General features: G+C 47.5%; 1 protein-coding gene across 2 annotated transcripts in view; it reads right to left on the bottom strand.

The window, feature by feature from the left end:
- The window catches only part of Irak2 (interleukin 1 receptor associated kinase 2), a 51,437-nt gene extending 33,357 nt beyond the window's left edge, over nt 1-18,080 (bottom strand). For both annotated transcript variants that reach the window (XM_020167575.2, XM_020167576.2), the window contains exons 1-2: nt 17,926-18,080; nt 9,551-9,733 (exon numbers count right to left, since the gene is read on the bottom strand). In XM_020167575.2, coding sequence (XP_020023164.2) covers nt 9,551-9,733; nt 17,926-18,019 — 277 coding nt within the window. In that variant the 5' untranslated portion in view covers nt 18,020-18,080. The remainder of the gene's footprint in view (nt 1-9,550; nt 9,734-17,925) is intronic.

Genomic DNA, 18,080 nt, shown 5'->3' with positions numbered 1-18,080 from the left:
ACAACAGTAAGTGGATGGTCTGAGCAAAGGAGCTTGGTTTTATAGACAGAGAAAGGCTTAAAGAAAGCAGAAACAAAAACAAAAGGCATATTTGTCTTTTCAAAATCAGAAAACAAACTTTTGTTTTTGGTGGTCCTGGGAATTGAACCCAGGGTCTTGCACATGAAAGCAAGCACTCTACCACATGAGCCAAGTCCACAGCCCAGTAAGCAAACACTTGACCATGGTCTGGTTGGCCCTGGGTGGCCTGAGCCTGCCCTCCTTGGCCTTAGCCTGCCATACTCTCTATTAGGCTGTGGCTAAGGTCTCCACGGCCTCTTAGTCATCAAATATGCCTTTTGCCCTCCACTGGGCCTTTGCACATACTGTGCCCTCTTCCTAGAAATGTGTGCATGGTCACTTCCTTCAACTGGTCCACTCATTCTTCATATGGAGGGTTAAGTTCCATTTGTTGGGAGAAGCCTCCCCTGATAAGATCAAGTTCCCCATCTTCTGCTTTCCTATTTATCTAGGGGCCTTCCCTATTCACACGAGTCTCTGAACACTCACTCTGCTGTTGGTTATGTGTGTCTGTGTTAGCTTGGCACCATCCTCTTCCCACTAGACAAAAGGCCTGAGATCTTATCTGTGCTCTCATTGCTGTGTCCCCAGCACCTGGCACATCATAGGCACTTGGTAAATATCTTCTTTTTTTCTCATTATTAACTTGCTTGTGGAGTTCTGCATCTCTAACTCTCTATGGGAGGGATAATGCAGAATTTCACCACACGGTTTAGGGGCATCTGATTTCCAGCCTCTACCCTCACAGCCAGGGCCACCCGACCCGGGCATGCATGGGCTCAGCTACTAGGCCAGCACTCAGTGGCACAGAACCAACTATGGGGCTCAGCACTGATTACAGACGACTCTCCTTTCACAGGATACTCTAGCCTCTGCCTCAATTTCTGCTCCTGAGCCCAAGAAACTAGTACATCATCAGGTCCCGAGCCTGGCTCAAAACCCCCTCCTCAGCCTGACAATCTGGAAAAGTCCCTCTCAGGAGCAGGACTGTCAACTGTAAGATCCATGGTGATGGATGGCCCTGGCCCCAGAACTACACTTTTTTGATGCTGAATGCTGGCTTGAATGCGTAAGTACTGCCCTGATCCCCTTGGCTCTCTGTTGTGGGGCTCCCTGAGATGCCCAGTAATCCACTGCCACCCTTGCTCCACAGAGCAGGGATCCTCAAAGTGTCTTGGCCTCATGGATATAGTAATAAGTGCAATGAAAAGGGGTCCCATGGTCAGATATAAGTGGGAAGCAATGATCTAAATACAGCTCTTCACTGCAGAACTGATCAGAGCCTTGACATGTGGTATGCACGGTGAAGCCCCAGAGGCAGGGGGCAGAGATAAAGTATGCGGGGCCTTCCTGTTTCCTTCCTATGAACCTTTTGTTTGCAGGTGGCTCCTTGCTAGACCACTCTTCTGAGGCACGTGGTTTGAGAAATGCTACTCCAGACTCTGAGCCTGCACTGAGGATGCCTGGACATCCAGCCTTTTCCCCACCATGGGAAGGCAGCATTCGGCCTTCCCGTCCTGACCAAAGAAATGAGTCTTTTTCATTCGGGAAAGTCAGCTCTTCCCTGCAGGCTCAGTAGATGTGACAACATCCGTACAGAACCACCGTCCCACAGGGCTTTGCCAGGAGTTGAGAGGTGAAAGTGGAGAGGAAAAGGCAACAAAAGACAAGAAAACTGATGTTTTCATCCTACAAAATGGGACCTCAAGAGAGATTATCCTGTAACTGACCAGGAAAGTACTAGAAACGTAAGCATATTTGTTAAAAGTTGCAAAGCAGCGAGGTGCAGTGGTATGCATTTATAATCCCAGCACTTGAGAGGCTGAGGCAGGAGTATTACGACTTTGAGGTTGGCCTACGCTACACGGTGAGACCCTGTCTCACAAAGACAATCAATCAATCAACAAAAGTGGCAAAAGCAACCCACAGAGGGGTTAAGAATAGTTATAATAATGTTTTAGGAAGAAGGGAAAGGGGGAGAAGCATATATAAATTAAATCTTCTTGTACTAATGTGGTAGAAAATATCCATTCTCTTCTGTCTTCCAACATTTTATAAGTTTTAAATTGATATGTGGCTGCCTGGCTTAAAACTACATTTCCCAGCCTCCCTTGCAGCTAATTTATAGTCATGTGACTAAACCATAGAACTCAGTGAAATGTTAAATATATCTTCCATACTATTCCCTTAAAAGGAAAGGAAAGGGCCCTCCTATTCCTGCTGGCTATTACTGGAGATGGCAGAAGGCATTGGAGCAAATACCTCAAATTGCAAAAAAAAAAAAAAAAATTACAGCCCATTGTTTTTGTTTTGGTTTTATTTAGATGGGACTGGGTTTGAACTCAAGACTTTGTGCTTGCAAAGCAGGCCCTCTACCACTTGAGCTACACCTCCAGTGCATTTGGCTCTGGTTATTTTGGAGATGGATTCTCAAGCACTATTTGCTTAGGCTGGCTTCGAACTGTGATCCTCCCAATCTCAGCCTTCCAAGTAGCTAGGATTACAGGTGTAAGCCATAAGCACCTGGCTTAGTCTATTATGTTCCTGCCCGTGGCCCCAGTAGGCCAGGATAAAAAATCAAAATGGAGTCACTCATTCTAAAGGTACTTGTCACCAAGCGGAAATTGAGCTCTTTATCTGGTCTTCTGAGAATTCAGGATTAGAGAGATAACAGCCAAACTTCCCCAACAGACCGGTTTCAATTGGCATGGCCATGAAGTTACCTTTGCTTTAATCCTTACACAAAGGTAATTTGAGTCAGGCATGGTGGCACACACCTCTGATCCCAACACTTGGGAGACTGAGGGAGAAGGATCATGAGTTCAAGGCCAACCTGGGCTACATAGTGAGACACTGTTCCAAAAAAAAAAAAGTGTTAACCGATCAGCTAAAGTGGCTATTTCTTTATTATTCTGTCTCCTAGTTTCCTCTTACAAAGAAAATAACTTTGACTAGCTACTCAGGAGGCAGAGATCAGGAAGATCACATATTGAAGCCAGCCCAGACAAACAGTTAATGAGAGCCTATCTCAAAAAATCCCACCACAAAAAAGGGCTAGTGGAGTGGCTCTAGGTGTAGGCCCTGAGTTCAAGCCCCAGTATCGGAAAAAAAAAAAAAAGAAAGAAAAGAAAAGAACTTCGAAATGACTGATTCATTTCTTGGTTATTTTTCCAGTTATTAAACTCCAAGCCTTGCGTACGCTAGGCAAGTGCCCTACAACTAAACTGTACCTCCAGCCCCTCTTTTCTACTTTCTTTAATCTTTTGTCTTTAAACAACTTCCTCTGCTTTGCTCACTGGAACACTTATTCTATTTATGGAGTGTGGTGTTGCCAATTCTAGAATAAAAAATAAAGCCAGTTAAGATTTTAAACTGAATTATACTTTTATTTTTTGATAGCTACCATTGACTTAGTGTTTCAGGCAGCTTTGAGGGAGGCTCCAGGAGCATCCACAAAGTCAGTAAAGGGAAGGTCAACTGGGCCAGGGAGCAGAACTAAGCCAAGCCTTGGCTGTGATTACCACAGTAGAACTGATTAGAAACCAAGAGACCAGTTTTATGTGAGAACTATATTGACGAAGAAACCACAGGCCTGGTCTGGTAAAAGCATGTGATTATTTGACCTCTATAGCCAGCTCTCAAAGCTCCCAATCCCATACCACCAGGAAGTGGGCTGTGAAACCCATCGAGCCCTCAATAAGGGCAGATTCTCTCCAGCCCTACTTCAGATAAGGAAATGAGAGCAACAAATAGGAAGTTCTCCCCGCCAAAGCCACGCTGGAAATCCAGAGAACCAGGTAGCAGATGTCCTTAGGCCTTAGGCCTCACCCCAGAGTCTCTGAATCAGTACATAAGGTAGGGCCCAATAATGTGTGTGTCCATTTGAGCTGTGTGTAGGGGTGTACTGGGGATAGACCCCATGGCTTGTGCATGCTAGGAAAGTACTCTACCACTGAGCTACATCCTCCACCTGATAATCTGCATTTCTAACAAGTTCCCAGGTGATACTGATGCTTGCTTGGGAATCTTAGAGAATCACAGACCTTCTGAAAGGAACCAAGATTTCCCTAGCAAACAATGGAACTTGAGGTCTTGCAGATTTGTTGACTGCTCTAGACAAGTGACTACACCTGACATTCCATCATGGAATTGTGGGTGTGTTGTGTGTTGGGGGTGCAGATAGCACCTCTTTACTTGAGAGGCGCTGGACAGGGTCAGCAGGGGTGATAGAGGAAGTCATGTACCATCCACTGATCCTGGGCACAAGGACTCTAGGCCTGTCTCCCTTGAGGACAGGATATGTTTCATGTGTGAGGAGACAGATGTGTGTAGATATCCTGGAGGCCAAGTGGGAAGGAGTGTGGCAGGGACTACTGACCATCCTTTGCTATGTATCTTCTCCTCTTCTAGAGCAGTAGGTGTCTTCAATGTGTGCACAACCTCCCAGCTGAAGACTGCCTTTCCCAGCCTCTCCTAAAACCACGAATGACTCTGACTAGGTCTGGCCAGAGGGGAAGGGGAGGTGTTAACTTCCAAGTCATGCCCACCTTTCCCTCTTGTCATCTTTGGTTTTTTTTTTTTTTTTTGGTGGTTCTAGGGTTTGAACTCAGAGCCTCACACTTGATAGCCAGGTATTTTAGCACTTGAGCCACTCTGCCAGCCCTGTTTTGTGTTAGGTATTTTTGAGACAGGGTCTCAAGAACTATTTGCCCAGACTGGCTTTCAACCTCGATCCTTCTGATCTCTGCCTCCTGAGTAGCTAGGCTTACAAGCATGAGCCACCAGCACCCAGCTATTGTCACTTCCTTGCTAGCTGAAGAATACATGTGGTAGCACAGATAGGCACCTTGCATAAAGAATTAGTAGCCACACAACCAATGGGCAGGACAATAAAAAGAAAAGAACCTGGTCTTTGACACCAGGGAGCTACCATATCAGCCCTGGACAGCCTGGACTGACTGGGGGAGAGATGAGTTTGGCTCTTATTTAAGCCACTGCAGTCTGTCCTTCATCAACAGCAGTACCGAGAAGTGATGGAAAGAGTGAAAAAAGGTCAACACTGGCAGCTGGGTGCTGGTGGCTCAAGACTGTAATCCTAGCTACTTGAGAAGCTGAGGTCGGGAGGATCGAAGTTTGAGGCCAGTCCCAATAAATAATTCTTGAGACCCTATTTCCAAAATAACCACAGCAAAATGGACTGGAGGTGTGGCTCAAGCGGTAGAGCACCTAGTTTGCAAGCACAAAATCCTAAGTTCAAGCCCCAGTCCCACCAAATAAAAAGGTAACACTGGCAAGTGGATTTGCTGTACCAGGGAGCAGAAGGCCAAGGAAGGAAGGAGTTACTTCCTATTAAGCCTTCTGTACTAATTAATGTTAATTCTTATAACATCTCATGTTTGACAGATTAAATAACAATGGCCTTGGCAATTAAAGCTGAGAAAATAGGAAAGAACACAAACCCACAAGACCCAGCCCTCCAAGTAAGCAGGGCAGCCACCACAGTCCATGATTTTAAGCGACAAGCCCACGCACTGCCTTTCAGTACAGGCACAACATTTAAAAGGACACTGTTCAATATGACCTGTCACCTGGAGAGTCACACTCCTAGGAAGGCACTGTATATATCTAGGACCTTTCTATTTTTATTTTTTTCTGCAGTACAGAGGTTGGAACCCAGGACCTCACCCGTGCTAGGGAAGTGCTTTACGACTGGGCCACACCCCCTACCCTAGGACTTTTCTTGTGATTTTTTTTTTTTTTTTTTTTTTTGGCAGTACTACTGTTTAACCTGGAGCTTGTTAGGCAGGTGCTTTATCACTTGAGCTGCACTCCCAGCACGTTTTTTGCCTTAGTTATTTTTTAGATAAGGTCTCTCCTATTTTTGCCTGGGCTGGCCTCTGACAGTGATCCTCCTATCTATGCTTCCCACATGGATGGGATTAGGGGAATATACCACCACTTGGGCTTGTTTGTTGAGATAGGGTTTCACTAACTTTTTGCCTGGGCTGACCCCAAATCCCGACCCTACTTTCTCTGCCTCCAGAGTAGCGAGGATGGAGGTATAGCTCCCTGGTAGAACATTTGACTGCAGAGTAGCTGGGTTTACAGGTGTGAGCCACCATACCTGGCTATATCTGTGTGTGATTTTCAAGTACTATTTTATTCAAATCTGTTTTTAAAGTGGTTTCTGAAGTAGTTGAGAGATGGGCTTGGGGATGTAGTTCAGTGTTAGAGCACTTGGAGCAACCAAGAGGCCCATCCCAGCACCAAAAAAAAGAGGCGACGAGGAAGTCTATTTCGAAACTGCTGGGGGCAGCTGAACAAGTAAATAAACAATCTTAAGCAAGTAAATGCAAAATATTTAACTGATGTTACATTTGGAAAGGAGAAAAGCCTTGGACCATTTGGAATACAGAAACAAAATGTTTCACACATGCCCTATGTTTTTACCTCCTAATGAAAAAAAAAAATACAGAAAGGGGAAGTGGTTTGGCTGAAAGATCAAAGAAATAAATAGCAAACACAATCCATTGCAGAACAGCCAGGGACTGGGGACGATGGAGATAGGCCTTAATCTCTCTTCCTCAGGCAGCTTTGATCAGCAGGGCTGAGGGAAAGAGAAATAGGTTTGGGGAGCAGAGAGGATAGGACAGGACAGCGTGGAGCTGAGTAAAGTTCTATGCCAACCGAGGTTAAGAGGGAAGGCACCACTAACTGTTTCTTCACAGACCCGGCTGCTATTCCCTAGCTGCTATCCCCTGCTTAAAATAAGTGGCAAGCTGCTGGAGTGTAGCTCAGTGGCAGAATGGTGACTTAGCATGTGCAAGACCCTGGGTTCCATCCCCAGCACCAAGGAAAAAAAAAAAAAAAGTCTTACAACATCTTTAGTTAGAGGAATTGCTCAAGTGGTAGAGCCCTTTGCCTAGCCAGGGCAAGGCAGGGAGCTTAAACCCCAATACCACCAAAAAAGAAAACAGAAAGGAAGAAAAGAAAAAGTGTGTCAAGCTGCCATGAGCACTAGACTGTTTGTTAACCTCAAATGGTTAAGAATCTTTCCTAGATTAGTCAACAGTCACTTCTGACGTCAATGCCAAGTGGGTGTGCCTCTGCTCTCACACATTATGACAGGCTCCCCTGCCACCTCTCAGGGTTTTGCCTCTCTCTGTCTTCCCCTCCCAATGTGGAACAGATTGGACCCCCATACACACTCCTGACCATATATGAGCCAGCAGCTCTTCCCCTTGCCCTCACCAGCCCTCTCCTTGCCTCCTTGAGGACCCATTAAGAGTTTACCATCAGAGCCTATAGTGGTGATGCATGCCTGTAATCTTAATACTTGAGAGGCTGAGGCAGGAGGATCATGATTTTGAGGCCAACTTGGGCTACATAGTGAGCTCCAAGTCATTCTGGGCTACAACAGTGAGACTCTGTCTCAAAAACCAAAAATCAAAAATCAGCTGGGCACTGATGGCTCTTGCCTGTAATCCTAGCTACTCAGGAGACAGAGATCAGGAGGATCAAGGTTCAAAGTCAACCCAAGTAAACAGTTCAGGAGACTATCTAGAAAACAACCATTAGAAAAAAGGGCTGGTGGAGTGGCTCAAGTGCTTATTTAAGAGCGCCTGCCTAGCAAGCATGAGGTCCTGCTTGCTACAAAAACAAGGGGAGTTTTACCATTAACATTTTAGGGTACATTCACTTGATAATCATACCTCAGCAAGTGCCACGTGCTGGATTCTGGCGATACAGAGAAGCCAAAGCGGGGCTCACAGTCCAGCTGGGCAGGTGTTAGTCACGCTGAGCAAATTAAATGCCCTGTGGTACTAGCAATAATGGGGCCAATGCACCAGGAGATCCAGAGGGCCTCTGCATGTCATCCAGCCCAGGTCCCTCAGTGCCCAAGGTAGCTCCAAGTCTGGAAAAGAGAGACCTACCTGCCAGGGTTGCATAACCAAGGCTGGGCCTGGACTGAAACTCAGGCTGCCACCTCACCATTTCACTGTGGAGCACCCCAGACTATTCTGCCCCACCAGCCTGAGGACCTGGCCTTCAGGGATGATGAGATGAGGAATGGTGGTCTGACAAGGCTCAGGACAAGCCAGAAGAGTTCTGGCGGGTTACAGAGGGCTGGCAGACTGTGAGTTGACACTGGGTGGGAAGGTGGAAACAGAGTGGAGATGGCATGATTGACAGGCCACAGGTGGGGAGTGCATGGTTGAGGGGAGGCGCAGACCTATCCAGAAGCAGCCCAGCTGGAGTCTCTTTCATGGTGGAATGTCACTCCCACTGAGAACAGGATCTTTCCTATTTCTGGACCCACACAGGAAGCCCTAGTGTGCAAAAAAGCCCTTGGTCTTCTGGACACAGTAAGTCCTGAGGAGTTGCCTCGTGACTGAAAGGTAGAGACAGTCCTGCTGCCCCCAGCCTACCTGCCCAGTCTGGTCTGCCCCATGATGCTTTGAAAGCTCCCAAAGGCTGCAACTCAAAATTTTTTTTTTTTTGGTATTGAAGTTCAAACTCAGGGCCGCACGCTTGAAAGGCAAGCCCTCTACCACTTGAGCCACTCCATCAACCCTGTTTTGTGCTGGATATTTTCAAGATAGGATCTCAGGAACTATTTGCCCAGATGGCTTCAAACTGCGATCCTCCTGGATCTCTGTCTCCCAAATAACTATGATTACATGCCAGCTGGCTGCAGCTCCAGGCAGCCTCAGCGCATCTCTGAGGCTGCAGCTCTCTAGGTTCCCACCACTTGGTCCCTTGCTACAGGTCCTTCCTGGAACCCTGTCCTGATTCTAGGAGGCCCAAGGAAGAGTCAAGTGCTGAACCTGGGTCTGCTGGCCCAACCAGGTTATTCCCAGCTCAGGAACCGCAGATAGGACAACTAACTCCAAGGTACAGAGAGGGTCCTGTTTCTCTGAAGCTCTGAATGCCCCGCTGTCTGCCTCCCACCACATCGTCTTGTTTCTAGAGCTTTTTCTATGTCCTAGGCTCCACAGGGCCTCTAACACACTGCCCTCTCCCTGGGCTCTCTTCCCCTGACTCTTTACATGGTTGCCTTCTCTCCACTCCTCTAGTTTCATCTCCTCAGACTGGCCTTCCTTGACTACTCTGTCCTTAGAGGCTCCCCTACCTGGTCATTTTGTCCTGTTTCTTTAACCATATTTATTTTTGCTTCTTTTCCTGTCTTCCATGCACTCTGTGAGGGCAGAAGAACCCCCAGGTCCCCAATTTTTTTTAATTACAAGATTTAAAAGGTTTTATGTTTCTGGCTAGTTCAGGGGTTTTCCTGATAAACCTTGACTGTATGAATGAATTTTAATCTAGAAAGAAAAAATGTATGGCTGGGTGTGTGGCTCAGTGGTAGAGCACTTGCTAGCATGGGTGAGACCTGGGTTCCACCCCTAGCACTGCAAAAAGATGTAAAAAGCTTTCAAGCCAGACAGGGCAGCCCACCGTGAAACTGCACAGGAGCAGATGTGTTACTCACAGCTCAGGACGATCTGGGCAGCGCGGTAGAGCTCCAGGCGGCACAGGAGGTCCACCAGCTGCTGGACGGTAGCCTGTCGCATGCCCCACCACCACAGCAGCTCCCGGGTGATGCTCACTCCCTGCACCCGCTCCATGGATTTGATCTTCCGCAGCTGTGTCAGGTCTGTGATCACGTACGAGGCTGGATGATGAATAAATTCTACTTAGAGATTCAGTCTCTCTATCACAGGGTCCCCACGCTGGCCCAACTTGGTCCAGAACACTGAACCTACCTTCCCCCTCAAGCCTGATCCTACTGAATGCCCATGGGGACTGGCACAAGGACACTCCAACTTAAATCTACCTTGTTGCTGCTGGAGACAGAGAAAAGTGACAGGATGAGGGCTCCAGAGCATTGAGTGTTAGCTGTTTCTTTGCTTGGGACTGTCACTTCACCAGTGGGAGCCTCAGGGGGGCACAGAACTCTCTGCCTGCCCTCTTTCCTGAATGGAAACTTTGTGTTGACATGGTCTTTTATCTGTTTGGTTCCTCAGAACAGAGCACGGAGCTGGGCAGTGCATAGAGCTGGGTACAGTCAGGATGAGGGTGAGGCAAGGGAGGCACCTGAGCACAATGGAAGCTGGCTGCTCCCTGGGCTGCCTCTGTTCTTACAGCCCCTCCTTACATTTTGCCCTGGGTGTCTGGCTAAGTCCCAGGCCTGGTGGGGAAAACTCAGTATATGACTGACGAATGAATAAATGAAGGACTCCAAACCCCACCAGACTCACAGAACTGCTACAAGATTCAAGAGAATCATGGAAGGCTGCCTAGCAAGTGTAATGTCCTGAGTTCAAACCCCAGTACCGCCGAGAGAGAGGGAGAGAGAGGGTAAGGGAGAAGGGGAGAGTCAGTTCATGGATACCAAAGCACTTTGCACTCTCTGAAGTACTGAATAAAATTCCCAGGGAGCTACCATCAGCAATAGTAAAAATCATGCATTCCTTCTTTTCATCTTTTTTACTATACATGGACTTTTTTTACTACGCATTTGTTCACAAAGAAAACATGAAAAATACAAAGGGGAGAAAAAGATGCACTGTATCACACCACCCTCCATTAGGCAAGAGTTTGCATTCTGATCTTATTTATTAACATGACAGCATAAGCTTTCTCTAGGCTATCACAAGCTCTTCATGGATGGCATTTTTAATGGTTATGTACTATTCTGTTGAGTTTATTAACATGAGGGAGGCTTTTTCCCCCTCTTTGGAAATGCTGAGATTTGAATGAAGAGCCTTGCATTAAAAAAAGAAAAAATGTTTAACTGGCTTGGCAGGGAAAGGGAACATGATGTATAGTGTTTGTAGATTTCAATGGTGTGAACACCTTGAAATAAACACTTTTTTGTTGTTGTGGTTTGAGGTACTGGGGATTGAACCTAGGGTCTGGAGCTCTACCATTTGTGCTAAGCCCTGGCCCTCTTATTTTTATTTTGTTTTTGAGATAGGTTGGGTACTGTTTTGCCCAGGCTGGCCTTAAACTCTAAATCCTCCTGCCTCCTGAAATACTTTGGAAGAAAATGATCAAGCTTCAGTGCTAAGATTTCAGAGATCACGGAGCAGGAATCTATGTGAACATGGAGTCATTCCTTCATTCAACAAAATGTCGTTGAGCAGGTACTGTGCCCTAGGCCTGTGACAAGCTCTTGAGATAGTGTGAGGAGTCAGCCCAAGCCCTGCGGAGGTCTTCTGTTTAGAAAATACAAGATCAGGTGGGCTGCGGGGGGAAGGGGGCAGGGAGGCCAGACATGAAGCTGGACTCTCTCTTAAGAGCCATGGGAACCATGGAAGATGTCAGAGCCAGGAATGACATGATTGGATTTCACAGTCATCTCCCCTCTGGATGGATGAGGAAGAGCTGGGACAGCCTCCTGCAGAGAGAAAGACTCCAGGAGAAGTACCCTTTAGGAGCGGAAAGTTCCAGAGTTGCAACTTTAGTCACTGGAAACCCCAGTCCAGGGGGAAGTGATGTCACCAGGGACAGAGGCTGCTTCTAGCCCTAAGAGAAAAAGAGCAGAGAGAAGTGGAAGGAGCCCCTCCCCCGACCACCCTGCCAGAGCACAGAGCTACTGCATGTGCTCACCTCCCCCGCCTCGGGTGTGATGTAATTGGAAAACAAGCCAGCACTGGGCTGGTGGCAATGGGAGCCCAGCTAGCCGCGTGACCCTCCGTGGGTTGCGCTTTCTTCCCAGGAGAAATAGGAAGCAAAGTCTGAGGTGCCCTCCAAGTGTAACATTTTAGTTCTGTGAAAATATCTTAAGGTACTGATCTACACCCTTGAGACAGGGTCCAGACAAGACAGAGATCTTGGCGATGACACACTGAGTTGTCACTGTCTAGGGCTCTTACTACCTCACAGTTCTTTTCTCAACATAGACAAGTAACACCTGATCATTATGGAACACTTAGAAAACAGGAGAAAAAAGTCTCTATGAGTATCCCACCCCAAGGAAACCACTGGTTACACTTGAGTGTTTTGTCCTCTCGATTTTTCCTATAGGTATAAAAGCATTGTGTGAGTACTCTCTAGTTTGGAACATAACTGTGCCACAGGAGGCCCCTGTGTTAAAGGCTTGGTGCTATTGGGAGGTGGTGGAACCACTGAGAGGAAGGAGCCAGTGAGAGGTCTTCCTGTCACTGGGAGGCATGCCCTTGGAGGGGACAGTGGACCTCCACTCCCATGTCTCATTTTTCACTTCCTGGCTGTGGGGTGAGTAGTCTTGCCCCACCATGCACTCTTGCCAATCACCACAAGTCCAAGAGCAACAGGGACAACCAACCATGGACCGAAACCTTTCCTCTCTATGAGTTGATTATCTCAGGTATTTGTCACAGTCATGGAGACTTGACTGACACAGTACCTCAGCAGGACAGCGTAGTGGTGACTGGGAGGTGAAACCCTGGGATTCCGAGGTCTGGTTCAAATCCTATCTCAGCTCCTAACAGCTTCCTCCAACCAGGCCCCACTTCCTACCTCTCAGCACCTCCCAATAATGCTGCATCATACTGTGAATCCATTCATTCGGTCAGAGCCTTCATGACTTAATTGTTTCTGGAAACACAATCCCAGACACACCCAGGGCTACGCTTTACTAATCTCCCAGGCCTTTCTCAATCCCATCACGTTGACAATTAAGATGAGCCTTCACTCAATGTCTGACTCCTGAATCCGGTGGAAAACCTTGCCCACTATCTGAGTCCTCCAGAGCAGAGCTGCCTCCTGAGATGACCTGTCAATGGGTCAAATGCCCTCTCTCCATGCTAGCCAGATTCTTCCCTGGGTGGGGAGACAGGAAAGCTCTAAGGACCTTTGCAGTCATCATATCCCCTCCCCTCTCAGTCACTCTGCAAGAGTGGTTTTACAGATGAGGAAACTAAAGGCTTAGACAGACATAGTCACTTGCCTGAAGTTACTCAGCTGGGCAGAGGCAAAGCTATGCACAAGGCTATGCACAAGGCTGGCACTCACACAAGAGAACGAGACAAAGAGCAGCCAACAAAGGAGCGCCTGTCCATTTCACATGGCATAGATATACTCCAGAATTCTTTTCTCCAAGAGCAAAAATGAACAAACCTGTGTTCACAGGGAAATGATCCAATCAGCCAGATTATCTGCCACAGGGTCAAATCCAAAAGTGTGTGCATATTTGTGGCTGTGGGATTTCCTGAATCACTTTTGAGTTCTTCTCACACCCCCACACCCCCACAAATCCCTACCAGGACCACAATCAGCGCAAGGGAACCACCTTTTTCTAAAATGACTCACAGCAACCAAGACATTTTAGGACTACAGGGACAATCTATCACAATCACTCTCTCATTTGGCTCATGAGGAAACCAGAGAGTCCTAAGATGCAGTGAGAGCAGATGACTGGGCTGCACAGCTGGCTCCCAGGTCAGTGGCCTCTGACCCAAGAAGGAGAGTTGGCTAGCCATGGGCTTGAAGATGGCTCTGCAGGATGAGAAGAGGACATGCCCCATGTCTTTCTCATCCCTGTGCCAATTAGTGCATCGCTCACTCAAGTGGTCATGGAGCACCTGCCCAGGTGCCTGGAGATGTCCTAAGCTGGAGATACAGCAGTGAACTAAGCAGGCAAGGTCACTGCCCTCACACACATCTATGCTACAGAGAGGGACAGACACAAACAAACAAGAGCAAGGTGGTGCTGAGTACACTAAATGGAACAGAGGAAATGAAACCCTGATGGGCTGATGAATTAACAGGAGGGAGAGGCAGAAAAGGTCTCTCAGAGGCTGCATGTGAGCTGACCCGCAGGACTATGGCAGACAATAATACCCACCCCAAAGACATCATGTCCTAACCCTAAGATCCATGAATATGGTACAGTGGCGAGGCAATGAGGACTTTGGAGAAGGGGCTACATAAGGATTTAGAGAGGAAACCATCCTGAATTACCTGGATCAGTCCTTTGAAGAGGGAGGCAAGGGTGTAAACTTCAAAACGTGATGACAGAAGCAAGGTCAGAGAGGGGTGTGAAGATGAGGTGCTGCCAGCTCTGAAGACGGAGGGAGGGGCCATAAGCCAAGGGATGACTTCTAGAACAGGAAGGTAATAAATCTGGGCAATTTTATATCACCACTCAATTTGTGGTAATAAGTCATAGCAGCAAGAGGAAACCAATATAAACTAGAAAGCTAGGCAGGGGGAAGAGCGTCCCACGCAGAGGGAATAGCATGTGTAAAGGCCCAGTCTGGACCAACGAGGCCAGTGAGGCTGAGGCAGGGTTGAGAGAGGGCATGGAAGGAGAACAGGTGAGAGGGCCAGAGCTGGCAGGCCTGGTAAGGAGTCTGTATTACATTCTCAGTCACAGTGGGAAGGACAGAGGGTGATTTTGTGATCTCTCGGACCTGCAAACTCAGGGTATTGTCCAGAAAAGATATACAAATGAACAGTGAGTATGTGAGAAGATGCTCAACAGCATGACCATTAGGGAAATACGAAGCAAAACTACCTCACACCTGCTCAGATAGCTAGAACCGGAAAGGACAAGAATATGCTTTGACAAGGATGGAGACAAATTGTGACCATCTTGCACCTCTGGGGGGTGTGAAACCCCACTTTGGAAAAGAATCTGGCCGTCTGTTCCTCAAACAGGTCAGCAGAGTGACCACCTAGTGAAGATCCCACTCCTAGGTGTACACAAAAGAGAAATGAAATCACACATCCAACACTAACACTTGTACACAAATGTCCACACAGCATTATTCACAACTGCCAAAAAGTGGAAAGAACCCAAATGGCCACCAACTGGTAAATGAATAAATAAAATGTGGCAAATATATACAATGGAATACTATTTAATTATAAAGAGAAATTCAGGGGCTGCAGGCATAGGTCAAGCACTAGAGCATTTGCCTAGCAAGTGCGAGGCCCAGAGTTCAAGGGGCTAGGCGTGGTGGCGTACAACTCTAATCCCAGCTACATAGGAGGCGGAGGTAGGAAAACCGTGGTTTAAGGCCAACCCAGGCAAAAAGTGAGATTCTATCTGAAAAATAAACTAAAGCAAAAGGGCAAAGGACCTTGCCCAAGTGGTAGAGCACCTGCCTAGCAGGTATGAGGCCTTGGTCCATCCCGAGCACTGGAAAAGAAAGGAAGGAAATGAGTACTGATGTATGAAGCAGCACGGACAACCTTTGAGACATGCTAAATCCAAGACATCGAGCACAAAAGAACATACATTGTATGAGTTCATTGATACAGGCAATGCCTACAGCTGGGGAGAAATGGGGGACGGGGCAGGGAGTGACAGTTAAGGGGTACAACTTTGAATATACTAAATGTTATCAACTTGCATATTCTTCAAATAGGTGGATTGTATATTCTGCCTCCTACCTGAGGAACACAAGTTGTTCTGAGTTTGCAATTATGGTCTGGTCTAATATGGAAAAAACAAGAGTCCCACTCACAGTTGGGACTCAAATGTGTGCTGCAAAGGACACATTTAGAGTCAAATCACAGGTCATCCTAGCAATGGATGATTGTTCACAGAACAGCCTGAACAATCAGGTAACAACAGACATTCTCCCAGATGCCCTGGCTTTGGGCAGAGCCTGCAGCAAGGGAGATATGGAGGCTGAGGGTCAGGGAGGACAAAGACACTTACTTCCCTCTCCATGCCAGGTATGTCATCTGCATCATTTGCCCAGTGCATCTATTGCTTTTCACTTAACAATACTTACTAAAAATATGTGCAGAGCTGGACACCAGTGGGTCATACCTGTAATCCTAGCTACTCAGGAGGAAGAAATTAGGAGGATTGTGGTTCAAGGCTAGACTATGCAAATAATTCAACAGACCCTATCTCAAAACACCCATCACAAAACAGGGCTGGTGGAGTGGCTCAAGAGGTAAGTGCACCTGCCTAGCAAGCATGAAGCCCTGAGTTCAAGTCCCATTACTGCCAAAAGAAAAAAAACTAGATGGCATAACACACTGTGGAAACACAGAACAAAGTCAATAAGCTTTAGCTGCTGTTAGTACTGTTATCCCTGGGAGGGAGATCTTGGGCTAATCTTCCTGCTGCTGCTGTTTGTGCTGAGTACCTATTACTTCATACTGAATTTAAAAAAAAGAGTTTCTGAACCTCACTGCTGATACTTTTGGCCAGCTATTCTTTGTGGCAGGGGAATGTCCTGTGCAGGTGGGTCTACCACTGTATCCTCCAAAATGCAACAACCAAAAATGTCTCCAGACATTGTCAAATGTCGCCTCGGGGCAAAATTACCCCTGATTGAGAGCCGCTTTTATTTTCCCCTGCTGGGACTTGAATTCAGGGGCATTTCACATACTGCTAGGTAAGTTTTCTAACACTGAGCTACACCCCTACCCAGTCCTAAAATATATATTTGCTCAAACTGATGGACAACACATACACGTCCATCTTATTGTATTTTATTTGATTTTTATGGGGTTTTTGTGTGTGTGTATGTGACAGGGTCAAGCTATGTAGTCCAGGCTGGCTACAATCCTCCTGCCTCTGCCTCCCTAGTTCTGGGATTACACCACACCTGTATTTTATTTTTTTCAGCTGTAAATATACATTATATACTCTTTTGTATAAATGGTTTATTTTACAATGTAGATTTTTTGTGATATTGGGAATGGAACCTCACGCATACTAGGCAAGCTTTCTACCACTTGAGCCACGCCCCCAGTCCATAATCTAAAAAAGTTTACATAAAAATTTACTAATGCGTTTAAAAAATTAAGTAACATCAATTACACTTACTTAAACCATAAAACTAAGAATGCCAGTTGTTATTACTTCCTTATGGATAACACTAACACTAAGGTGGGATCAGTGGAGAAAAAAATAGAAACAAAGAAAAGAAAGGAAGGAAGAGAGAGAGAGAAAGGGAAGGAGAGAGGGAGGTTGGGTGCTGTTGGCTCAGGCCTGTAATTCTAGGCAGACATCAAGAAGATGGCAGCTGGAAGCCACCCAGGGCAAATAGGTCTAGAGACCCTAGCTGGAGTCTCTAGACAAAAAGAGCTGATAGAGAGCCTCAAGCAGTAAGAGCGCCTGTCTAGCAAGTGTGAGGCTCTGAGTTTAAACTCCTGTACAGCCAAATGAAAGAGAGAGGGAGAGAAGAGAGAGAGAGAAGAGAGAGAAAGAAGAACACCAAGCGGCTCAGGAGACCCCATCTCTAAAACAACCAGAGCACAACGGACTGGAGATGGGGCTCAAGCGGTAGAGCCCCTGCGGTGCCAGCGCAAAGCCCTGAGTTCAAACTCCAGTCTCACAAAAAACAACACAAACACTAACTTACCAGGCTGTGGTAGCAGCCTGGCCTACACGGTAAGACCCCATCTCAAAACACTGAGGCTGGGACGCTGGGTGCTTTCGGTGCTTTTCATTCCTCATAACTTTATAAAGGCGCCACAGTTAATCCTCATCTTCGCTTTACAGATTCAGAAACAAGGAGGTTAAGCCAGTGGCCCAACGGCACACAGACTGTCTTCCTAGAGCCCCTGCCCGCCAGTCATCAGGCAAAACTCGTCAAGGAACAAGGTAGTGAGTCCCGACGGGGCCAGAGTCCCAGGTTCAAATCCCGCCTGCCCTGCCACTCGGCCAGCCGCTCCCCTCTGAGAAGGGGGCGGGTGGGGGGGTCGCTGCTCACGCCGTAACTACTGGTCCTACCGTTACGAGTCTCGCTGGAAACTAACGCAACTTGCCGGCGGGTCGCGCGCCACGACCGGGACCTGGACCGGGACCGCCGGGCACCGGGTCCAGCGCGGGGCCCCGCCGAGCCAGGGTCCCAGAGGGAGCTGGGGTCGGGATGACTCGGGGGGCAGGCGGCCGTCCCGGGCACTCACCGAACTGCATCCAGTCCCACTCGCTAAGCGTGTCCATGTTGCGGCAGAGGTCGTCCAGCACCCAGGAGGGCAGCTGGTAGATGTAGCAGGTCATGACCGGGCTGCGAGCCCCGCGGGCGACTGAGCGGGCGGCGGCGGAACGCGGCTTGTCTAGC

This window comes from Castor canadensis, chromosome 10 (genome assembly GCF_047511655.1).
Source record: "Castor canadensis chromosome 10, mCasCan1.hap1v2, whole genome shotgun sequence".
Classification (NCBI taxonomy): Eukaryota; Metazoa; Chordata; class Mammalia; order Rodentia; family Castoridae; genus Castor; species Castor canadensis.
The sequence above is the reverse complement of the archived record's forward strand: the minus strand, read 5'-3'. Positions and strand labels throughout refer to the sequence as shown.